The 14,835-nt window shown below is 48.4% G+C and overlaps 3 protein-coding genes across 5 annotated transcripts; 1 reads left to right on the top strand and 2 right to left on the bottom strand.

Moving 5' to 3' along the window:
- On the top strand, window positions 1-1,305 carry LOC130383218 (protein FAM181A-like). The gene is made up of 2 exons (XM_056591316.1): window positions 1-42; window positions 163-1,305. The coding sequence occupies exon 2, from the start codon at window positions 208-210 to the stop codon at window positions 1,000-1,002; it is 795 nt and encodes a 264-aa protein (XP_056447291.1). The 5' UTR covers window positions 1-42; window positions 163-207; the 3' UTR covers window positions 1,003-1,305.
- asb2b (ankyrin repeat and SOCS box containing 2b) lies at window positions 313-7,132 on the bottom strand. 3 transcript variants are annotated; one of them, XM_056591314.1, is made up of 9 exons: window positions 7,031-7,132; window positions 6,260-6,467; window positions 5,107-5,270; window positions 4,739-4,894; window positions 4,236-4,481; window positions 3,729-3,900; window positions 2,491-3,106; window positions 2,154-2,307; window positions 313-1,749 (listed from the first exon to the last, which is right to left on the bottom strand). In XM_056591314.1, the coding sequence occupies exons 2-9, from the start codon at window positions 6,418-6,420 to the stop codon at window positions 1,568-1,570; spliced, it is 1,851 nt and encodes a 616-aa protein (XP_056447289.1). In that variant the 5' UTR covers window positions 6,421-6,467; window positions 7,031-7,132; the 3' UTR covers window positions 313-1,567. The 3 variants fall into 3 exon arrangements, with proteins under 3 accessions (XP_056447289.1, XP_056447288.1, XP_056447290.1); XM_056591313.1 differs by lacking the exon at window positions 7,031-7,132 and having other exon boundaries at window positions 6,260-6,590; XM_056591315.1 differs by lacking the exons at window positions 6,260-6,467; window positions 7,031-7,132 and adding an exon at window positions 5,570-5,791.
- A 412-nt stretch (window positions 7,133-7,544) lies between these two features.
- Window positions 7,545-14,816, bottom strand: il1rl1 (interleukin 1 receptor-like 1). The gene is made up of 11 exons (XM_056590595.1): window positions 14,276-14,816; window positions 13,882-14,149; window positions 13,506-13,674; window positions 13,042-13,195; window positions 11,846-11,911; window positions 11,264-11,408; window positions 10,906-11,054; window positions 10,677-10,814; window positions 10,367-10,522; window positions 8,763-8,896; window positions 7,545-8,378 (listed from the first exon to the last, which is right to left on the bottom strand). Exons 1-11 carry the CDS (start codon window positions 14,370-14,372, stop codon window positions 8,139-8,141), a joined length of 1,716 nt encoding a protein of 571 aa, XP_056446570.1. The 5' UTR covers window positions 14,373-14,816; the 3' UTR covers window positions 7,545-8,138.
- Between the last annotated feature and the right edge of the window lie 19 nt (window positions 14,817-14,835).

Raw genomic sequence — 14,835 nt, 5'->3', positions numbered from 1 at the left:
GTGCTCAAAGCGCAGCTCGCGGGGGACCCGGCAGTGGGACTGGTGAGTTCAGCTGGTGGTGGAACAACATGTTTTTAACTACAGCATGGCATAGTCAAAGCCATTTCCTAACATAAGAAAATATTGATAATGTTTTAAACATTGCAATTAATTTCTCTGCAGGTTTTCTAGATGGATAACTTCCTGTAACGTGGATTACTTTTCAACATGGCGAGTTCTGAGAGTGAGGTTAAAACTTTATTGAATTTCGTTAATTTGGCGTCCAGCGACATCAAGGCGGCCCTGGACAAGTCTGCGCCTTGCAGACGCTCCGTGGACCACCGGAAGTACCTTCAGAAGCAGCTGAAGCGTTTTTCTCACAAATACTCCAGAGTTCCAAGATGCCACACGCACAAAGCTGCATTGCCCGAAGGCGCCAGACCAGCCGGGATTACTGCACCCCAGGGCACGAAGATCCCAGAAGGGGCGCGTTTGGATGGGCATGGTGTGGACACTTTACGCACCACTGCGGGCAAAGATACCGGCAGCCAGGAACTGCTGCCCATGAGGAAACGGCAATTACCGGCATCATTCTGGGAAGAACCTAAACTAACCGAACTTAAAAATGACTCTTTACAGGTAGGTCTCGAAAAGAGCCACATTGAGACTGAGAAGAAAGAAAGGAAAGGAGCTCGTGTTGACGACTCAAAAGCCGCAATAAGCGCCTCGAGTCGACACGGCCCGGTGGACAGAGACAGGGTGAAATCGGACATGACCTCACACCACGTGAGTCTCTGCGGCTGTTGCCCCTTTCAGTACCACGGACAACAGGTGTTCCAGAGCCACGTGGTGGTCCCCCACTCCCCGTTGGTGCTGTGGGGCAAAGCCGCAGGAGCCGAAACAGGGATGGTCGTCCCTGAGCATCACTATGGACCGAAGGTTCACACGCACGTCGTGGTGAAGCCCATACCGACCAAGCCCCCCGTCCCGTCGTCAATTTTCAGCGTGTTCGGCTTCCTCTAAAAGTCCAACCACATGACCGTGGACGAAAGCAGGTCCATCCATGCAAATAAGCGCCTGGTTATTTTGTGTCCAGCTAGCGGTAGGACTCTCTCAGCAGTTATTAAAGCACTTATTAGAAATGTTGTTTACATAGGTCGAATTTGCACTTCAGGAACATTAGTTAACAACTTTACCGAAGTATGAAGTGATGACCCAAACTCATGCCTTTAAATGTTCCAATTTTGTTTTAATTAAGAGACGAAAACTTTTTGTCCAAATAATGTTGACCTTTTTAAACAGTAGCTGTGATTTCCAAATAAAGTGTTATAACCTTTCTTAACTCCTGTCTTCAGAAGATTCATTCGTTAACAAACACATGCACTCCTTCAATACAGACACACTTAACTTAAACTTAAATAGTCTGATTCAAGCAAACATTGGCACCCCTAGTTGTACAACCCAAACATATTAACATGATATATAGTGAGTATAATACACAGTATCATCAGGCCCTTGTGCACACTGGAACAAGCTAAACGGCCACCGTTGCACACATAAACAAACCAAAACCATCACACATCTACATTCATTTCAGTTGAGACTCAGTAATAGTCGGGGAACTGAGCCGTGGTTCCTGAAGACCACTGGGACCAAGGTATTGGAGGAGTCTGTCTGGCAGAGGGAGACTCTGGAGAGACCCCAGCCGGTGAGTTCCTATCTGTTCCCGAATCCTGATCCTGCTCAGATGCAGCAGAGGACGAGGCGACACTGGAAGATATGGATTCATAGTGTAGTGTTATCAGTTTCAGTTTCCATATCGCGATGTATAACAGATACTGTGGAGAACGATGCGATGGTGTGTGTTCGAGGGAGATACGGAGAGAAATAGCGGGAGTGTGTGTGTTGGTGTGTGTGCGCGTGCTTTCATGTATGAGTGTAAGAGAGAGTGTGTTTGTTTGAGGGAGATACTGAGAGATATAAACAGAGTGTGTGTTGTTGTGTGTGTGTGTGCGCATGCTTCAATGTAGGAGTGTAAGAGAGAGCGTGTGTGTGTTTTTTTAATTGAGTGTGAGAGCGTATGAGCAAGGCAGAGGGTTTGTGTGAGCGAGAGGAAGAGTGTGTTGGAGAGGGGGAGAGGGATCATTAAGGCTGAGCCTTTGTCTTCCACTTACGAGTCTTGTGTCTGACGGGGCCCCAGTCTTCCCGGCTGTCCAGCAGTTCGGTGATCCGGGCGCAGAGCTGAACGCTCCCCACGTACTCCAGGAGCAGGTCTACGATTGGTCCAGCCCGGTCACGCCCAGCTGAGGTAGAGAGCCATTCACAAAACTGCGGATCAAAAGAGTTAAGGAGAGCTCCGCGTCAATTCTCCTCTGTTATCATTCCTATCATTGCAATAGGCCTGCACACATTCCTTGCTTCCTCCTCCATTTAAAACAAGTTACTAGAGATACAATTACATTTTATAACTACAACTTATAACTGGTATCACGTCTCAGTTCGTCATCGCACCTGTGTGCCGTTGGCGGGGGACTGCTTGCAGGTCAGGGCAGGTATCCCAGAGCGGTGCGGGGGGGCGGCAGACAGCCGCCCGCTCTCTCTGCCCCTGGAGAGGGCCGGAGGGGTGCAGGCAGGGTGCGGGGCGGGGCCGTACCTACAGCCGAAGCAGGCCCGGGCGTCGCAGCCGTGCTCCAGCAGGCACCGGAGCACGGCCTCGCCGTCGGCACAGAGCGCCACCGCGCCGGGGAAGCGGGTGGGGTACGACGGCACGCCGACGTTAGCGTCGGCGCCGTGCTCCAGCAGCAGCTCCACGGCGCCCAGGCTGCCTCGCCGGGCGGCCAGCAGCAGGGGGCTGACGGGGTCCAGGGTCAGGCTGGCGCCCGCCCTCAGCAGCAGCGCCGCCGTCTCTGTGGCTCCGCCGTCGACGGCAAAGTACAAGGGGGAGGTGCGCTGGTCGGGGTGCTGGGCGCAGCGCTGGCGGGACAGGGGAGCGTTGACGTCGGCGCCGGTCCGGAGCAGGACAGCTGCGGCAGCCAGCCTGTTGTTGTGGGCCGCCAGGTGCAGGGGGCTGATCCCGCTGCCCCGCAGCCGCGCACGGCTGGTGACCGGGACCAGCAGGGAGACGATCCTGGAGAGGGGGAGGGAGGGGGGAGAGGGGGAGGGAGAGAGAGAGGGAGGGAGAGAGAGAGGGAGGGAGAGGGGGGGAGGGAGGGAGGGGGAGAGAGAGGGAGGGAGGGAGAGGAGGGAGAGGGAGAGAGAGGGTGGGGGAGAGAGAGGGAGGGGGGAGGGACAGAGGGAGAGGGAGGGAGGGAGAGAGAGAGGGAGAGAGAGAGAGAGAGAGAGGGGGGGGGGGAGAGAGGGAGGGAGCGGGAGAGAGCGAGAGAGAGAGAGAGAGAGAGAGAGAGAGAGAGAGAGGGAGGGGGAGGGAGTGACAGAGGGAGAGGGAGGGAGGGAGAGAGAGAGGGAGGGAGAGAGACGGAGAGGGAGAGACACACACACAGAGCGTGAAGACCCATTAGACCAAACAAATGGCTGAAATAAGCCCTGTGTGCAGCATGTCTACACGACACAACTACCAAACAAACTCACCCATGGGACAGTGTATCGAATGGAACGACAGTTCTACAATTATAATCCCTCAACACATTGATATTTGATCATCATCAATATGCGCACGCTCTAATCCTATATGTCATCGTAATCCCCCCCTCTCCTGAACAGAGATGTGGCTGAAGGCCCGCTGAACTCACTCCTGGTGCCCGTGCTCCGCCGCGGTGTGCAGCGGCAGCAGCCCTGAACCACACGGTTTGTTTGCGTCTGCGTTCCGCTCCAGCAGCATGGCCGCCGCCTCCCGGTGGCCGTGCCTGCTGGCCTCATGCAAAGCGGTCACGCCGTCACATGTCTCCATGTTCACGTCCGCTCCTAGCGCAGCAACGAAAACAAAGAGGACCTGCTCTTCAACATCCCAACTCACTGCACAGGCCTTGTTGACGGAGCGGCGGCCCTTGGATCTCAACACCACCACTTGGCGTTCAGGAGCCAAGATGGCCGCCGGGTGAACCGGGGCCTATTATTATTAGTTTATTTGTCAGGAACAATGCAGCGCACATTATTACATAGACAATTATCACAGTCTATTCCATAATAATGGGTGTAGCTGTTTTAGAATAGAAGGTTTCTAGCCGATTGGCTAATTCACAACCACAATCGGAGGGAGGAACACGGCCTAGGGCCAGGGAAGGGAGCGGGTCCTGTACCTTTCCCCAGGAGGAAGCCCAGGGCCCGCAGCCTGCCCTGCTGGGCGGCCACGATGAGGGGCGTGATGCTGTGGGTGTTGGAGGGGTTGAGGTTGGCCCCCGCGGCGAGCAGCGTGTCGCAGAGCGCTGTGTTGTCCCGGGACACGGCCTGGTGCAGGGCCGTCCAGCCCTGGGCGCAGCGCTGGTTCACCGAGGCGCCGGCCTGCACCAGGAGGTCCGCCATGTCCGCGTTCTCTCGCTCGCACGCTGTCAGAAACACGGTGACCGTAGCCATGACGACGTGGACGCATGTTGTAGGATGCGTGTAGATGTTGTGCATGTGAAAATGCATGCTTGATTGTATGCATGCATGTATGTATGAATGTATGTTTGCATGTTTGTGTGTGCGTATGTATGTATGTGCTGTATTTATGCACGTATGTGTGTGTGTATGTATGTATGTATTTACGTATTCATGTATGTGTGCCCGTGTGTGTACACACATGTTTGTGAATTGGCCTCACCGATGTACAGGGGTGTGTCTTTGTTCTTCCCACAGATGTCGGGGTCAGCCCCGGCCTCCAGCAGACTGCGTACACAGGCCAGGTGCTCGGCGGAGGAGGCCAGCAGCAGCGCCGTCTGCTCCTGCAGCGTCCGCTTATCCACCGACGCCGGGTACGCTGATAAAGAGCAACATTTTGCATGTCGGTAAACATGGCGCTCAAAGGGGACAATGGAACATGGACCACAGAGTTCTGCCTCAAAAGTCAACGCCAGAGTTCACCTAGACTCTGTGTATAAAAAGTCTGCACCTGGTCCACCTTCAGAGAAAGGCAGAGGAAGGCCTCCAGGAATGGTAACTCTCCATCCCTTGAGCGCTGCGTGTATTTACCCTTCAGGATCATCTTCACAGCCTCCGTCTCCCCACAGAAGGCGGCCTCGTGTAAAGGCGTCCAGCCGTCTTGGCCCTCCCTCGTCAGGCTGTGGCTGACAGACAGCTCCTTTAACGCCGTCATGTCTCCCCTCCTGATGGCTAGCACCAAAGGGTCCAGCCCCCTGGCAACACACATCGGTCAAACTGACATACTGGCAAAACTACGGTGTGTGTGCGTGTGTGCGTGTGTGTGCGTGCATGTGTGTCAGTATGTGTGTTCAAGGACAGACCAATAGGAAATCAATACAAACAAAAACAATAGGACATATTTTCTTTCTATTTTCCTGGGCAAGATTAAGTCGCTTAAGCTTTCATTTTACTAGCCTAAATATAGCACGGATCCCCGCTTCTCACACTGACCACGGCAGCGATACGTTTAGAGAACAGCTATTGCGCTGTCCAAAGGATTAAAGGGACTCACTCCGCAGACTCTGGCGTCCCGGACCGTTGTCTATCGGCACGTCTCTGTCCGTCTGCTGTGGCCGTGAACACCTCGTGGTTTCGTTTGTTCCCGGCATTTCGTAGTTGCGATAGATATTCGGAATAACAGAATTTCGTCATTGTAGTGGAGGCGCGGATGAAGTGTGCGGCGGTGGAGGGGCATGGCGCGTCGAGGGGGAGGGAGCTCAGCTGTGCTGCTCGGAGATTATTTCGGGACTAGATTGTCATGCAGCTGGTGGGGGTCGCTGCATATGTCGCTACACCATCACAAGATAGCGCTAACGGCGCTTAAGATAAAATACTTCCCTTTCTCACTTTCTCACTGACTTCACAGTTCCTACTTCACCAATTACAGTTGTTCTCACGAGTTCAGAATAACCCACATCTCTAGCAATCTTATTGCCACGGACATTCGAGGTAGCCTATATAATGATTACAGCCTGCATACGATAAAAGCTCCCGTAACGTTTCATGATTTTAATTAGTCTTATTCAGAAAAACAGCAAGGCCCTTATGATTAATCTTGGTTATAGTGTAACGCAATAGGCGTAAGGTAAGGTAGGCCTACACCTTATTGACAAACCAATTCGTTGCTATACGAATATACATGTGAATTCAGATGCATGTCATAGTTCAAATGGACAATAGTAATACAATAACAATTTAATACCTGGAAACGCTTTCCTCCGTGTTAGCCTGGACAGTCCAGCGGTAGGGGGCCAGCCTAGTCTGGGGAAGGGTCCTGCATCTGGTTGCTTGTAACAGGTCCATCATAACATCAGGAGTCGAGGTGACCCACGCATCAGTGCTATTTCTCGTTCCAGTCGGCATGGCCGAAAGGGGGCCCGTGAAATCCTTGTGAAGACACGCTCAATAGCCTAGATGAGACCACATAAATGACATTGCTAATTATTGGCTCATTATACGAAGAAAATCCCCGAAACGCACGCACGCATACTTGCACTCTCGCACGCAAGTTATTTCCACGCGCACAGCGACCTGTAGGCCAGCGAAGTGAGGAGAGTGGTGCACGGCCAGAGGGCTGCGGTTTCAGTACCGCGGACGAATGCCTTTTAAGGGCATATGCAACCATGTTTTGTCCCACTCTGACTGTACAGCTAGAAAGATTACACCAGGCTGATATATCATGGACTAGTTTGCTCTCGGAGGTTTGCACGTTATCTTCTTGTGATAGCTTTTTTTTTTTTTTTAACGCCACGAAAAGGGAGACCACATACTGATTAACATCAAGGCTTCTTTTACATCTGTTGTAAACAGTTGTTGAGCATTATCATGAAAATATACAACACGACACAAAATAAGACATTTGCATTCATTCATATGGTCATTCATTATAGGCTACTTGGGTTCTAGTAGTTTGAGCATAAAAGTTTATCATCGTCATTTCAGGAACAACATTTTACGATTCATTTACACGCACCTCTGTTCCTGTTGTTGACTTCTTGGTTTTTTGAGGGTCCAAATAAATCTTTCTAGCCAAAAAAATATTATTTTATCGTCAACCAACAGTAGGCCTAAATAATATATATATTTTTAATAAACACCTGCGTAGGCCTATACCAGACGCCAACGTTCAAAGAGTTGGCCTTGACTTGTTTTGACTAAAACAAGTCCAGCAGCATATCTCTTTAAACTGGATGAACTAGGTTGCATTGTCTGGGCTACTTATGAAGGTGTTAATTTACTGCAATTACACACAATGGCAGGAATGTTCTCAATGTTCAGGACGTAGACACAATAGTAAATATAACATACTTCATGACAGCTGTGGTCGTGTGCCCAGCAGAAAAGGCTATCCGAAAACATTGAAGGATACATTGGAGGTAAACAATCAAATGAGTGAAGGAAACAGGTACCAATGAAACAGTGGGCATGTCTTTATGAAGTTAAACCATGAAACTCATTCAAGCAAATCTTCTTTATTGATGCAGATGTTTCAGAACAACATAAAAAAAACTGAAAAGCATTATAATTAATCAAAAATAAACTTAAAGGACCCCTATCAACACGTGTGAGTGAGATAAGCTATTACAAGTCATTAGAAATGTGGCCCTATCCTGTGCCTTAGCTAAATCAAACTTGGGTGTGTCCACCTAGCGAATAGATCGGCCTGCCCAGTGGGCTGTAGCAAATGTTGATCATACATCTAAGTGGATGTCACTAGTGATGTCACTAAGGCACAGGAAAAGGTAGAATTTCTGACGGTTTGTTATAGCGAGTCCCACTCACGCCTGGTGGTGTAGTGGGGCCCTTTAGAACAATCATCAAAGAGAGGAAAGGAAACGCAAGGAGGGATAAAGACGCATGGCTACACAGAGCAAACATAGCAGCTGACATAACATGGGCTCTCAATGATATTCAGCCTGGGTTTCAGTTTTAATACGTTGAACATGTCATCAGGTCAGCAGGGGGCGCTTAACAAGAGGGATTAGCTGGGTGCATTGCCACAGGTACATTACAACAGGCTAAGCAACTGAAATGGAATCGGTGGGTCTTGAGCCCATGTTGACATCACAGCCCAGCAGCCATCACACCACAGAAGAAGAGGGTTTTGCCACGGCGGAGGGCATGGCGTAGCGCACCCTCTTCCAGAAGCGGGAGTTCCAATGGGAGGCGCCCGGGGAGTCCTCCCTCCAGCAGAGGGGGGCAGACTTGCGAACGAGGTGCTGCAGGGTGGGGGAAAGATGGGTGTAGCCCTGGGGTCCCATGTCTCCCAGCTGCACCAGGATCACCCTCATCTCCTGGAGCAGGGCATGGTGGAGCCCTATCTGAAAACACACACCCACACACACACACACACACACACACACACACACACACACACACACACACACACACACACACACACACACACACACACACACACACACACACACACACACACACACACACACACACACACACACATATATAGACACACATAGACACACACACAAACACACACACAGATTTCTCGGGGGATTGGCCGGATAGTAGTGGCTAGCCAAAAGGTTCTGAGTGGAGCCCCATACATACTTTTTTGAAAAAATTGAAATTGGCGTGTTCGTTCAGACACAATATGACACCAGGTTGAAGTCCCACATTGGGCACCTTTACCTGAAGCATCACTGGATGTATTGATCGTTCTTGGATATCGACGTGTGAGGACCCACCTGCCAGTCGACGGCCTCGCTCGGTGGACCGCTGGGGGAGGAGCCTAGCGTCTCGTTGACCTCCGACCCTGGAGTGAGCACCACCATCAGCCTCCTGCTCAGCATCACGCGCTCCTCCACCTGCCTCAATCGATCTGCAGGACGGAGATCTAGTTAATAGTATTAGTATTACAAACGCATTAGTATAAACATTAGTATATTAATACTTTTTTCTATATAGCGCCTTTCAATTATTCCCAAGTGAGTGATACAGTAAGAGGAGAAACCCCATGCTCTAACAGTGCGCCACATGCATTTACCAACCAGCAGGGGCAGTACAGACTATATTCTGAGAAGGAGGAGACTGCTATACTTGGAGAATATGGGGAGCCTGGTAACAATGGTCAAATGTCATTGGTATGCCATACAAACTGGTGTAACGTAAATAGATACATTAAAATGATCACCAAACATGTTTCTAAAGCATAAAAAAACAGACTTTAGAATTAGGATTTGTGTGCACTGGCAAGAGGCCATGGTCAAGCTATGCAAACTTTAAACAAATGTGTCCAGTATGCTTTTCTATACACTTTTGTCATAGGTACACTATGGAAAAACCTAATTTAGCCATTTTGAACCAGAAATCCTACATCCTTGTGACGCATATGCATATGTTTTTTTAATATAATGGTATATCTCTGCCATCTTTTGTGTTATTAAGTGGAACTCAATAACAATACCTTTTACACCTATGGGCAAAGACCTCTGGCTGGTCTTTTGCGTCCGTAATTTGTTTCATAAATTCTGCAAGCATGCCAGTTCATACAACTTTCTCTCTGAAAAATATATATAATAATACTAACGAACACAATAGGGTTCTTACGGATAGAACATAAGTGCCTCGGGGGATTGTCCAAAAACTTGGACACTCCTGCCTGTGCCCTTGAGCAAAGCACCAACAGTAGACCTGGAGTTGGTCCGCGGGCACTGTGCTGTGGCTGCTCACTGTGCTGCAGCTAGCAATGGGTCCAATAACTTTTTTGAGTTCTAGTGCAATAATATTGCACAAGTTAGTCAGGAGGTATTGCTTGAGTGGAAGGATGCTCGTCTGACAAGCATCTGAAGAAGGATGTGTACCAGTGATTGTATCTGACCACGCAGATTCCGCAATACTTCCTGTGATGGGAGACTGGGTTGGGTGCAGGGATGTATACACATATTTTGTATTGGTCAACAATATTGTAACTATGCTATGAAGCATAGTTATCTGAAGCCAATTCATGACAGCGTAACTGTACTGTTGAATATACGCATTCCTGTCCTGGTTATGGTAATACGTTTTCATAAGGAGTTCATTTTGCATACACCTTACCAGAACAAATATTCAGTCAATTTGTAAATTGTTAGTGGGCAGGCTTGCTATGCTTCCGACACCATGCTTCTAAGTACTTTGTGTCGATTCCTCCTGAGTTCCTCCGCTTTTCTCTTTCCTTCCACGAGCATTAGTGCTGCTGATAACTACGGTATTATCTTTGTGTCGGGTTGTGTTTCTTCTTTGGTGCATTATGAGTTCAGCACAAAACGTATGGGTACAGAAAATGCTGTGCGGACATTAAACCTGAGACCTTCTCCGGGGATGGCGTCGCGGCCGTGGATGAAGACCCTGAACCCACACTTCTGCTCCAGGACCTGGAGCAGAGCCTGGAACAGGAACCGGCTCAGGATCTCCTCCATGACCTTCTCAGATTGGTACACCACATAGACGTCGTACTGCAACCCATCTAGCACAGGCAGCAGACATAGAGCAGACGTAAAACACCGCGTGAACACATACCAGGAACCCATTTAGAAAATACATCAATGCTTTGTAACTAACGCAGATGGGAACTCAAGTCTTTTTAAGTAGCGTGGATGGGAGCCCTGTGATGTACTCACCATTGCGGGCCTTGGTGCATGGCAGGAACCTTCGGGAAAACAGAACTAGGTCCACAGCAAAGTATTTGATGGCAGTGGTGGCTAACAGGAACACAGCACTGACACACATCAACGCCACCAGCAGGCTGGTCAGTGATTCTGAGAACCAGGTAGGAAGGAGGATTAATTAATGGCTTTCTCTCTACATATGAATAACATGTTGTGTATATTCTAAATGATCTTCACGGACCTGCACGCTTGAGAGTCAGATAGTGGTATTTGACATCCGTTGGGCTTTTAGCCCGACACCTGAAGGAGGCTTTGAGGTCGGACTCCTGGACCTTGTCAATAATCAGGGTGGAGGTGATAAAGCTCTTCTTAGAGGGCTCCTCCATGTTACTGCAGCACCACCAGATAGACGGAGATCAATCACTGTTATCATTATTAACATTAGTATTAATAGTATTAGTAGTATTAGTTTGAGTAGGAGTTTGAGTATGTATTATTATTATTAGTAGAAGAAGTTCTGTAGGTGTTGCTGTTGATGTTAGTGGAAAATGCTGCTTTTGTGGGGACGAAAGGCCAAAGCTTTATCTTTTACCTCTCACCATGAGAAATTCTGCCAGTAGCCGTCAATACTATGGTTGTTCAAGCTGTGGTTGTTCTTCTCCCACATCCCCTGATATTCCTTCTGATATTTGGAACAGACATTGGTCCCAATGAGGGCCTTACACTTTATCGACAGTGGGTAACCTAGAGAGGAAACAGGGGCTGTTAGTCTTCCACTGCTAACACTGTTCTACATCACCCTGTTTCTGGGAGAATAGAGGTTCTGGTTCTTCATAAGGTCAGAACAGGGCATTTTTAGGTTCTGGAAATTCCATATCCATTGCATTTCATTTGCGTATGTCTACTTCACCAGAATGGTTTTAACTCCTACCTATGTCTGCCTATGATACCAATGTCCCGGTCATGAATCCATATCGTATCACACTCAGTGATAAGTTGTAGTTCACTTGCACCTATTTAGCATTATGCAGTCTGTTCGTAAATAGGCAAGACCATAATACAACCTTTCAAACAATTATTTGATCAATCAACAATGTATCATCAAATATCTCTATCTCATCAGTCTGCAATCTACTGTGAGCCCGTCTGCATTTCAGGCGACCCCCGAATGAGGAGCTTACCTGGGTGAACCATCAGCTCCTGGGTGGTGGGATGGATGATTTGGATGTTCGAAAAAAAAACCTTATCTTTGGGTTTAAGAAAATACAAAGAAAATGGGATGAACCACCATGAGATAAGAGAAACCATTATTGTGCATTTCCCAATGAAGCTGTGGTTCCTGTAGTGTAGACTTCTCGGGCTGATAGAGGCTCATGCACCATAGTAGCTCATTGTGGCACCATCCCAGTCTACAGAAACACAATTTCTTTCTTCCTGTGAGCTGTGTACGCCAGGTAACACTCCGCGGAGTGAGAAGATTTAGAACACTCCTAGAAGAGCCACAACAAAGACTAGGAGATCAAATATATACGGATATCCGTCATTGAGAAGTCCCCCCCTCCTTCTTCCCTCAAGGTTTTTTTACCCATGATGGAACTGAAACGGATAGAGTTCACGACGGAGTCCCGCCCTCTCCCTTTCCTCTTAACCCATGGAACTGAACAATAACATAGAATCCACTCAATTTTAGAAAATGGATCATAATCGCTGACTGTTTTATGGAGAAACTAAATCAGCATGTCATTCAGGGGGGTCAAACTCATTTCTGGCTGAAGGCCACAATAGACCAAATGCTTCTTACATAAGGGTCGGAAAAATACCACCCCACTTCTGATTCGCTTGAAAATATAAATCCTTTTCAACGTTGCTGCACAGCCTTGAAATAGGTACGTGACTGAAAGTACCAGTGGGTGCCCTTGGCCCTTGCCCTAGGAGGGGTACTGAGACAGCCTCGGATGACGCCTTGGATGACGAAGGGAGTAGTGGCATCGCTGTCTGCAGCGGTGCCCTCAAGGATGTTTCCCTGCCCTACCACTGGAGTGTGGCCCCTCAGTGCCTCAACCTTTGTATGCTTGGCGTGTATTGTGACCTCTCTGCAGAGACTACTCTTCTTTGATACTATTACAACCCCTTTATTTCAATGTGGGTTAAGTTGTCAATACAGTTTGAAGAATTTCCACCACATTTGCAAATAGAAACATCTCACCAACCAAATATGTTCTTGATAAATATCTAAAATCTGAATGCTCAATTCAGTAGAATCACCCATATACATATACATCTAAATCCATTCATATAGGTAACTCACTCAGTCACCTCTACTCATGCTCTGACCCTAGCGACCCTAACTTTAACCTTAAAGGGGTTGGAGACTGACCCTGTACAAACAGATTCCGGGAGGCGGTGGTGTTGTACGCCATGTGCTCCATGTGTCTCCAGGTGCACCTACAGGTGTACAAGGCGCTGTCCGCCTTGGTGACGCCCAGCAGCTGCAGGTCCTCGCCTGCCTCCCCTGGCATCAGAGTGGAGTTCTTTGAGGAAACGGTACGGAAACAGGTACGGGTTAAACAGGTCATACACGGCTAATTCAGGAGCAGGTAGGAGTTAAACAGGTCAAATACAGTTAATTCAGGAGCAGGTAGGAGTTAAACAGGTCAAATACAGTTAATTCAGGAGCAGGTAGGAGTTAAACAGGTCAAATACAGTTAATTCAGGAGCAGGTAGGTGTTAAATAGGTCATACACGGTTCATTAAGGAGCAGGTAGGATTTAAACAGGTCAGACATGGTTCATTAAGGAGCAGGTCGGGGTTAGACAGTTGGTACAGAGTCTGGTGACATACCTGGTCCCAGCTGAATACCCCTTTCTCCGCCTTGCATCTGTGCTTGACAATTTCCGGACAGGGGATTTTGGGGTTGGTATCAGAGAGGGATAGGGGTGTGTAAAGTTCCCTGGCTGCACCCACTTTCACAGGTACGTACAAGATATGGCATTTCCCGGCCATGTCGAACCTGCCAGGGAGGACCAGGCCATGAAGACACAGGAACCACTGAACCAGTTCACTGTCTGGCATGAAGACTGCTTTATCCATCCATAATATTACAAACTCCCCAACAACCCAAGAGCCAAATCAGGAAATCAGGTTCCTGCTCTACTGTTTCTGGGTCTAGTGTTACTGTCAGTTTCTATCACTGTGGTACGCCTAGGGGCTGTCTCACCACCGGGCAATGTAGAGATCGCTGTCGTTGAGGTAGATAGGGAGGAAGAGGAGGGCAGGGCCGTGGTGATGGATCCGCTCTTCCTCTGAGGAAGAGATTGAGGTGTTTCCCTTCTCGCGTCTCCATGTGAATTGGATGGTCTGGTTGACATCAGAATCCAGACCATCTGATGCGATGTAATCTGATGCGATGTAAACGGCCTCCCCCTCAAGTACGTACAAACACGAATCTGTGTAATTCTCACAGGTAGACCCCCCCTTCAGAGGATCTGGCAGGAAAATACACTCAGGGTGAGGAGGAGGAGGATAGTGTTGAAGATGGTGAGACCAGGGATAATTTGAGAGGGAGAACGAAGCTGTGGAAGCAGTAGAGAGGGAGTGACTTCAGACCTTACCTGGAAGATCACACGAGCAGGTCACGCCAGAGAACCCCAGCAGCAGAACAAGGAGGCTAATCATCCTCATATACAACGTTCCCTGTTGACAGGACATTCCCTTTATAGACACGACATTCTGTTTATATACAAGAAATCCAGTTGTCTGATTGGAGGACTCTGGCTAACCCTATACATGTTTTAAGGGCACTTTATGACCTTGTAGAAGTGTATCCTGCTGTGCGGAAAGATACCATATAGACTGATCCAATTGTTTCCAAAACCCTGGTTACCATACTAATGTCCAATTTCCTCAAATGCCATTGCTTACCTAGGAAAGGTTCCAGTTTTTTGCTTACTTGCACTTTCTGTATATTATTTGCTGTTGGAAGTGTGCCGTTTCTTTCATAAATCTCATGATTTCAATCGAGTTAGGTGCATTTATTTTACGTAATAATGTCAGATCAACAGTCATTAGAGTTTATTATAATTGACTGAATTCCTTTCAGGATACACATAAGCAATATATCCTTCGATGATCATGGGAAGCCTAATAACCAGTCCCCACATACCATGGACCT

Source organism: Gadus chalcogrammus, chromosome 5, assembly GCF_026213295.1.
Source record: "Gadus chalcogrammus isolate NIFS_2021 chromosome 5, NIFS_Gcha_1.0, whole genome shotgun sequence".
Lineage (NCBI taxonomy): Eukaryota > Metazoa > Chordata > Actinopteri > Gadiformes > Gadidae > Gadus > Gadus chalcogrammus.
This window is presented reverse-complemented; position numbering and strand designations above follow the sequence as displayed.

Coding starts and splice junctions, on each gene's coding strand:
- LOC130383218 (XM_056591316.1), top strand. CDS start 208: ATGGCGAGTTCTGAGAGTGAGGTTAAAACTTTATTGAATTTCGTTAAT.
- asb2b (XM_056591314.1), bottom strand. CDS start 6,420: ATGCCGACTGGAACGAGAAATAGCACTGATGCGTGGGTCACCTCGACT. Junction 3,901..4,235: donor GGGCTTCCTCCTGGGGAAAG/GTACAGGACCCG, acceptor TTGCTGCGCTAG/GAGCGGACGTGAACATGGAG. Junction 3,107..3,728: donor GCGGAGCACGGGCACCAGGA/GTGAGTTCAGCG, acceptor CCCCCTCTCCAG/GATCGTCTCCCTGCTGGTCC.
- il1rl1 (XM_056590595.1), bottom strand. CDS start 14,372: ATGTCCTGTCAACAGGGAACGTTGTATATGAGGATGATTAGCCTCCTT. Junction 13,196..13,505: donor GGGTATTCAGCTGGGACCAG/GTATGTCACCAG, acceptor GTTTCCTCAAAG/AACTCCACTCTGATGCCAGG. Junction 11,055..11,263: donor TACTGGCAGAATTTCTCATG/GTGAGAGGTAAA, acceptor GTGGTGCTGCAG/TAACATGGAGGAGCCCTCTA.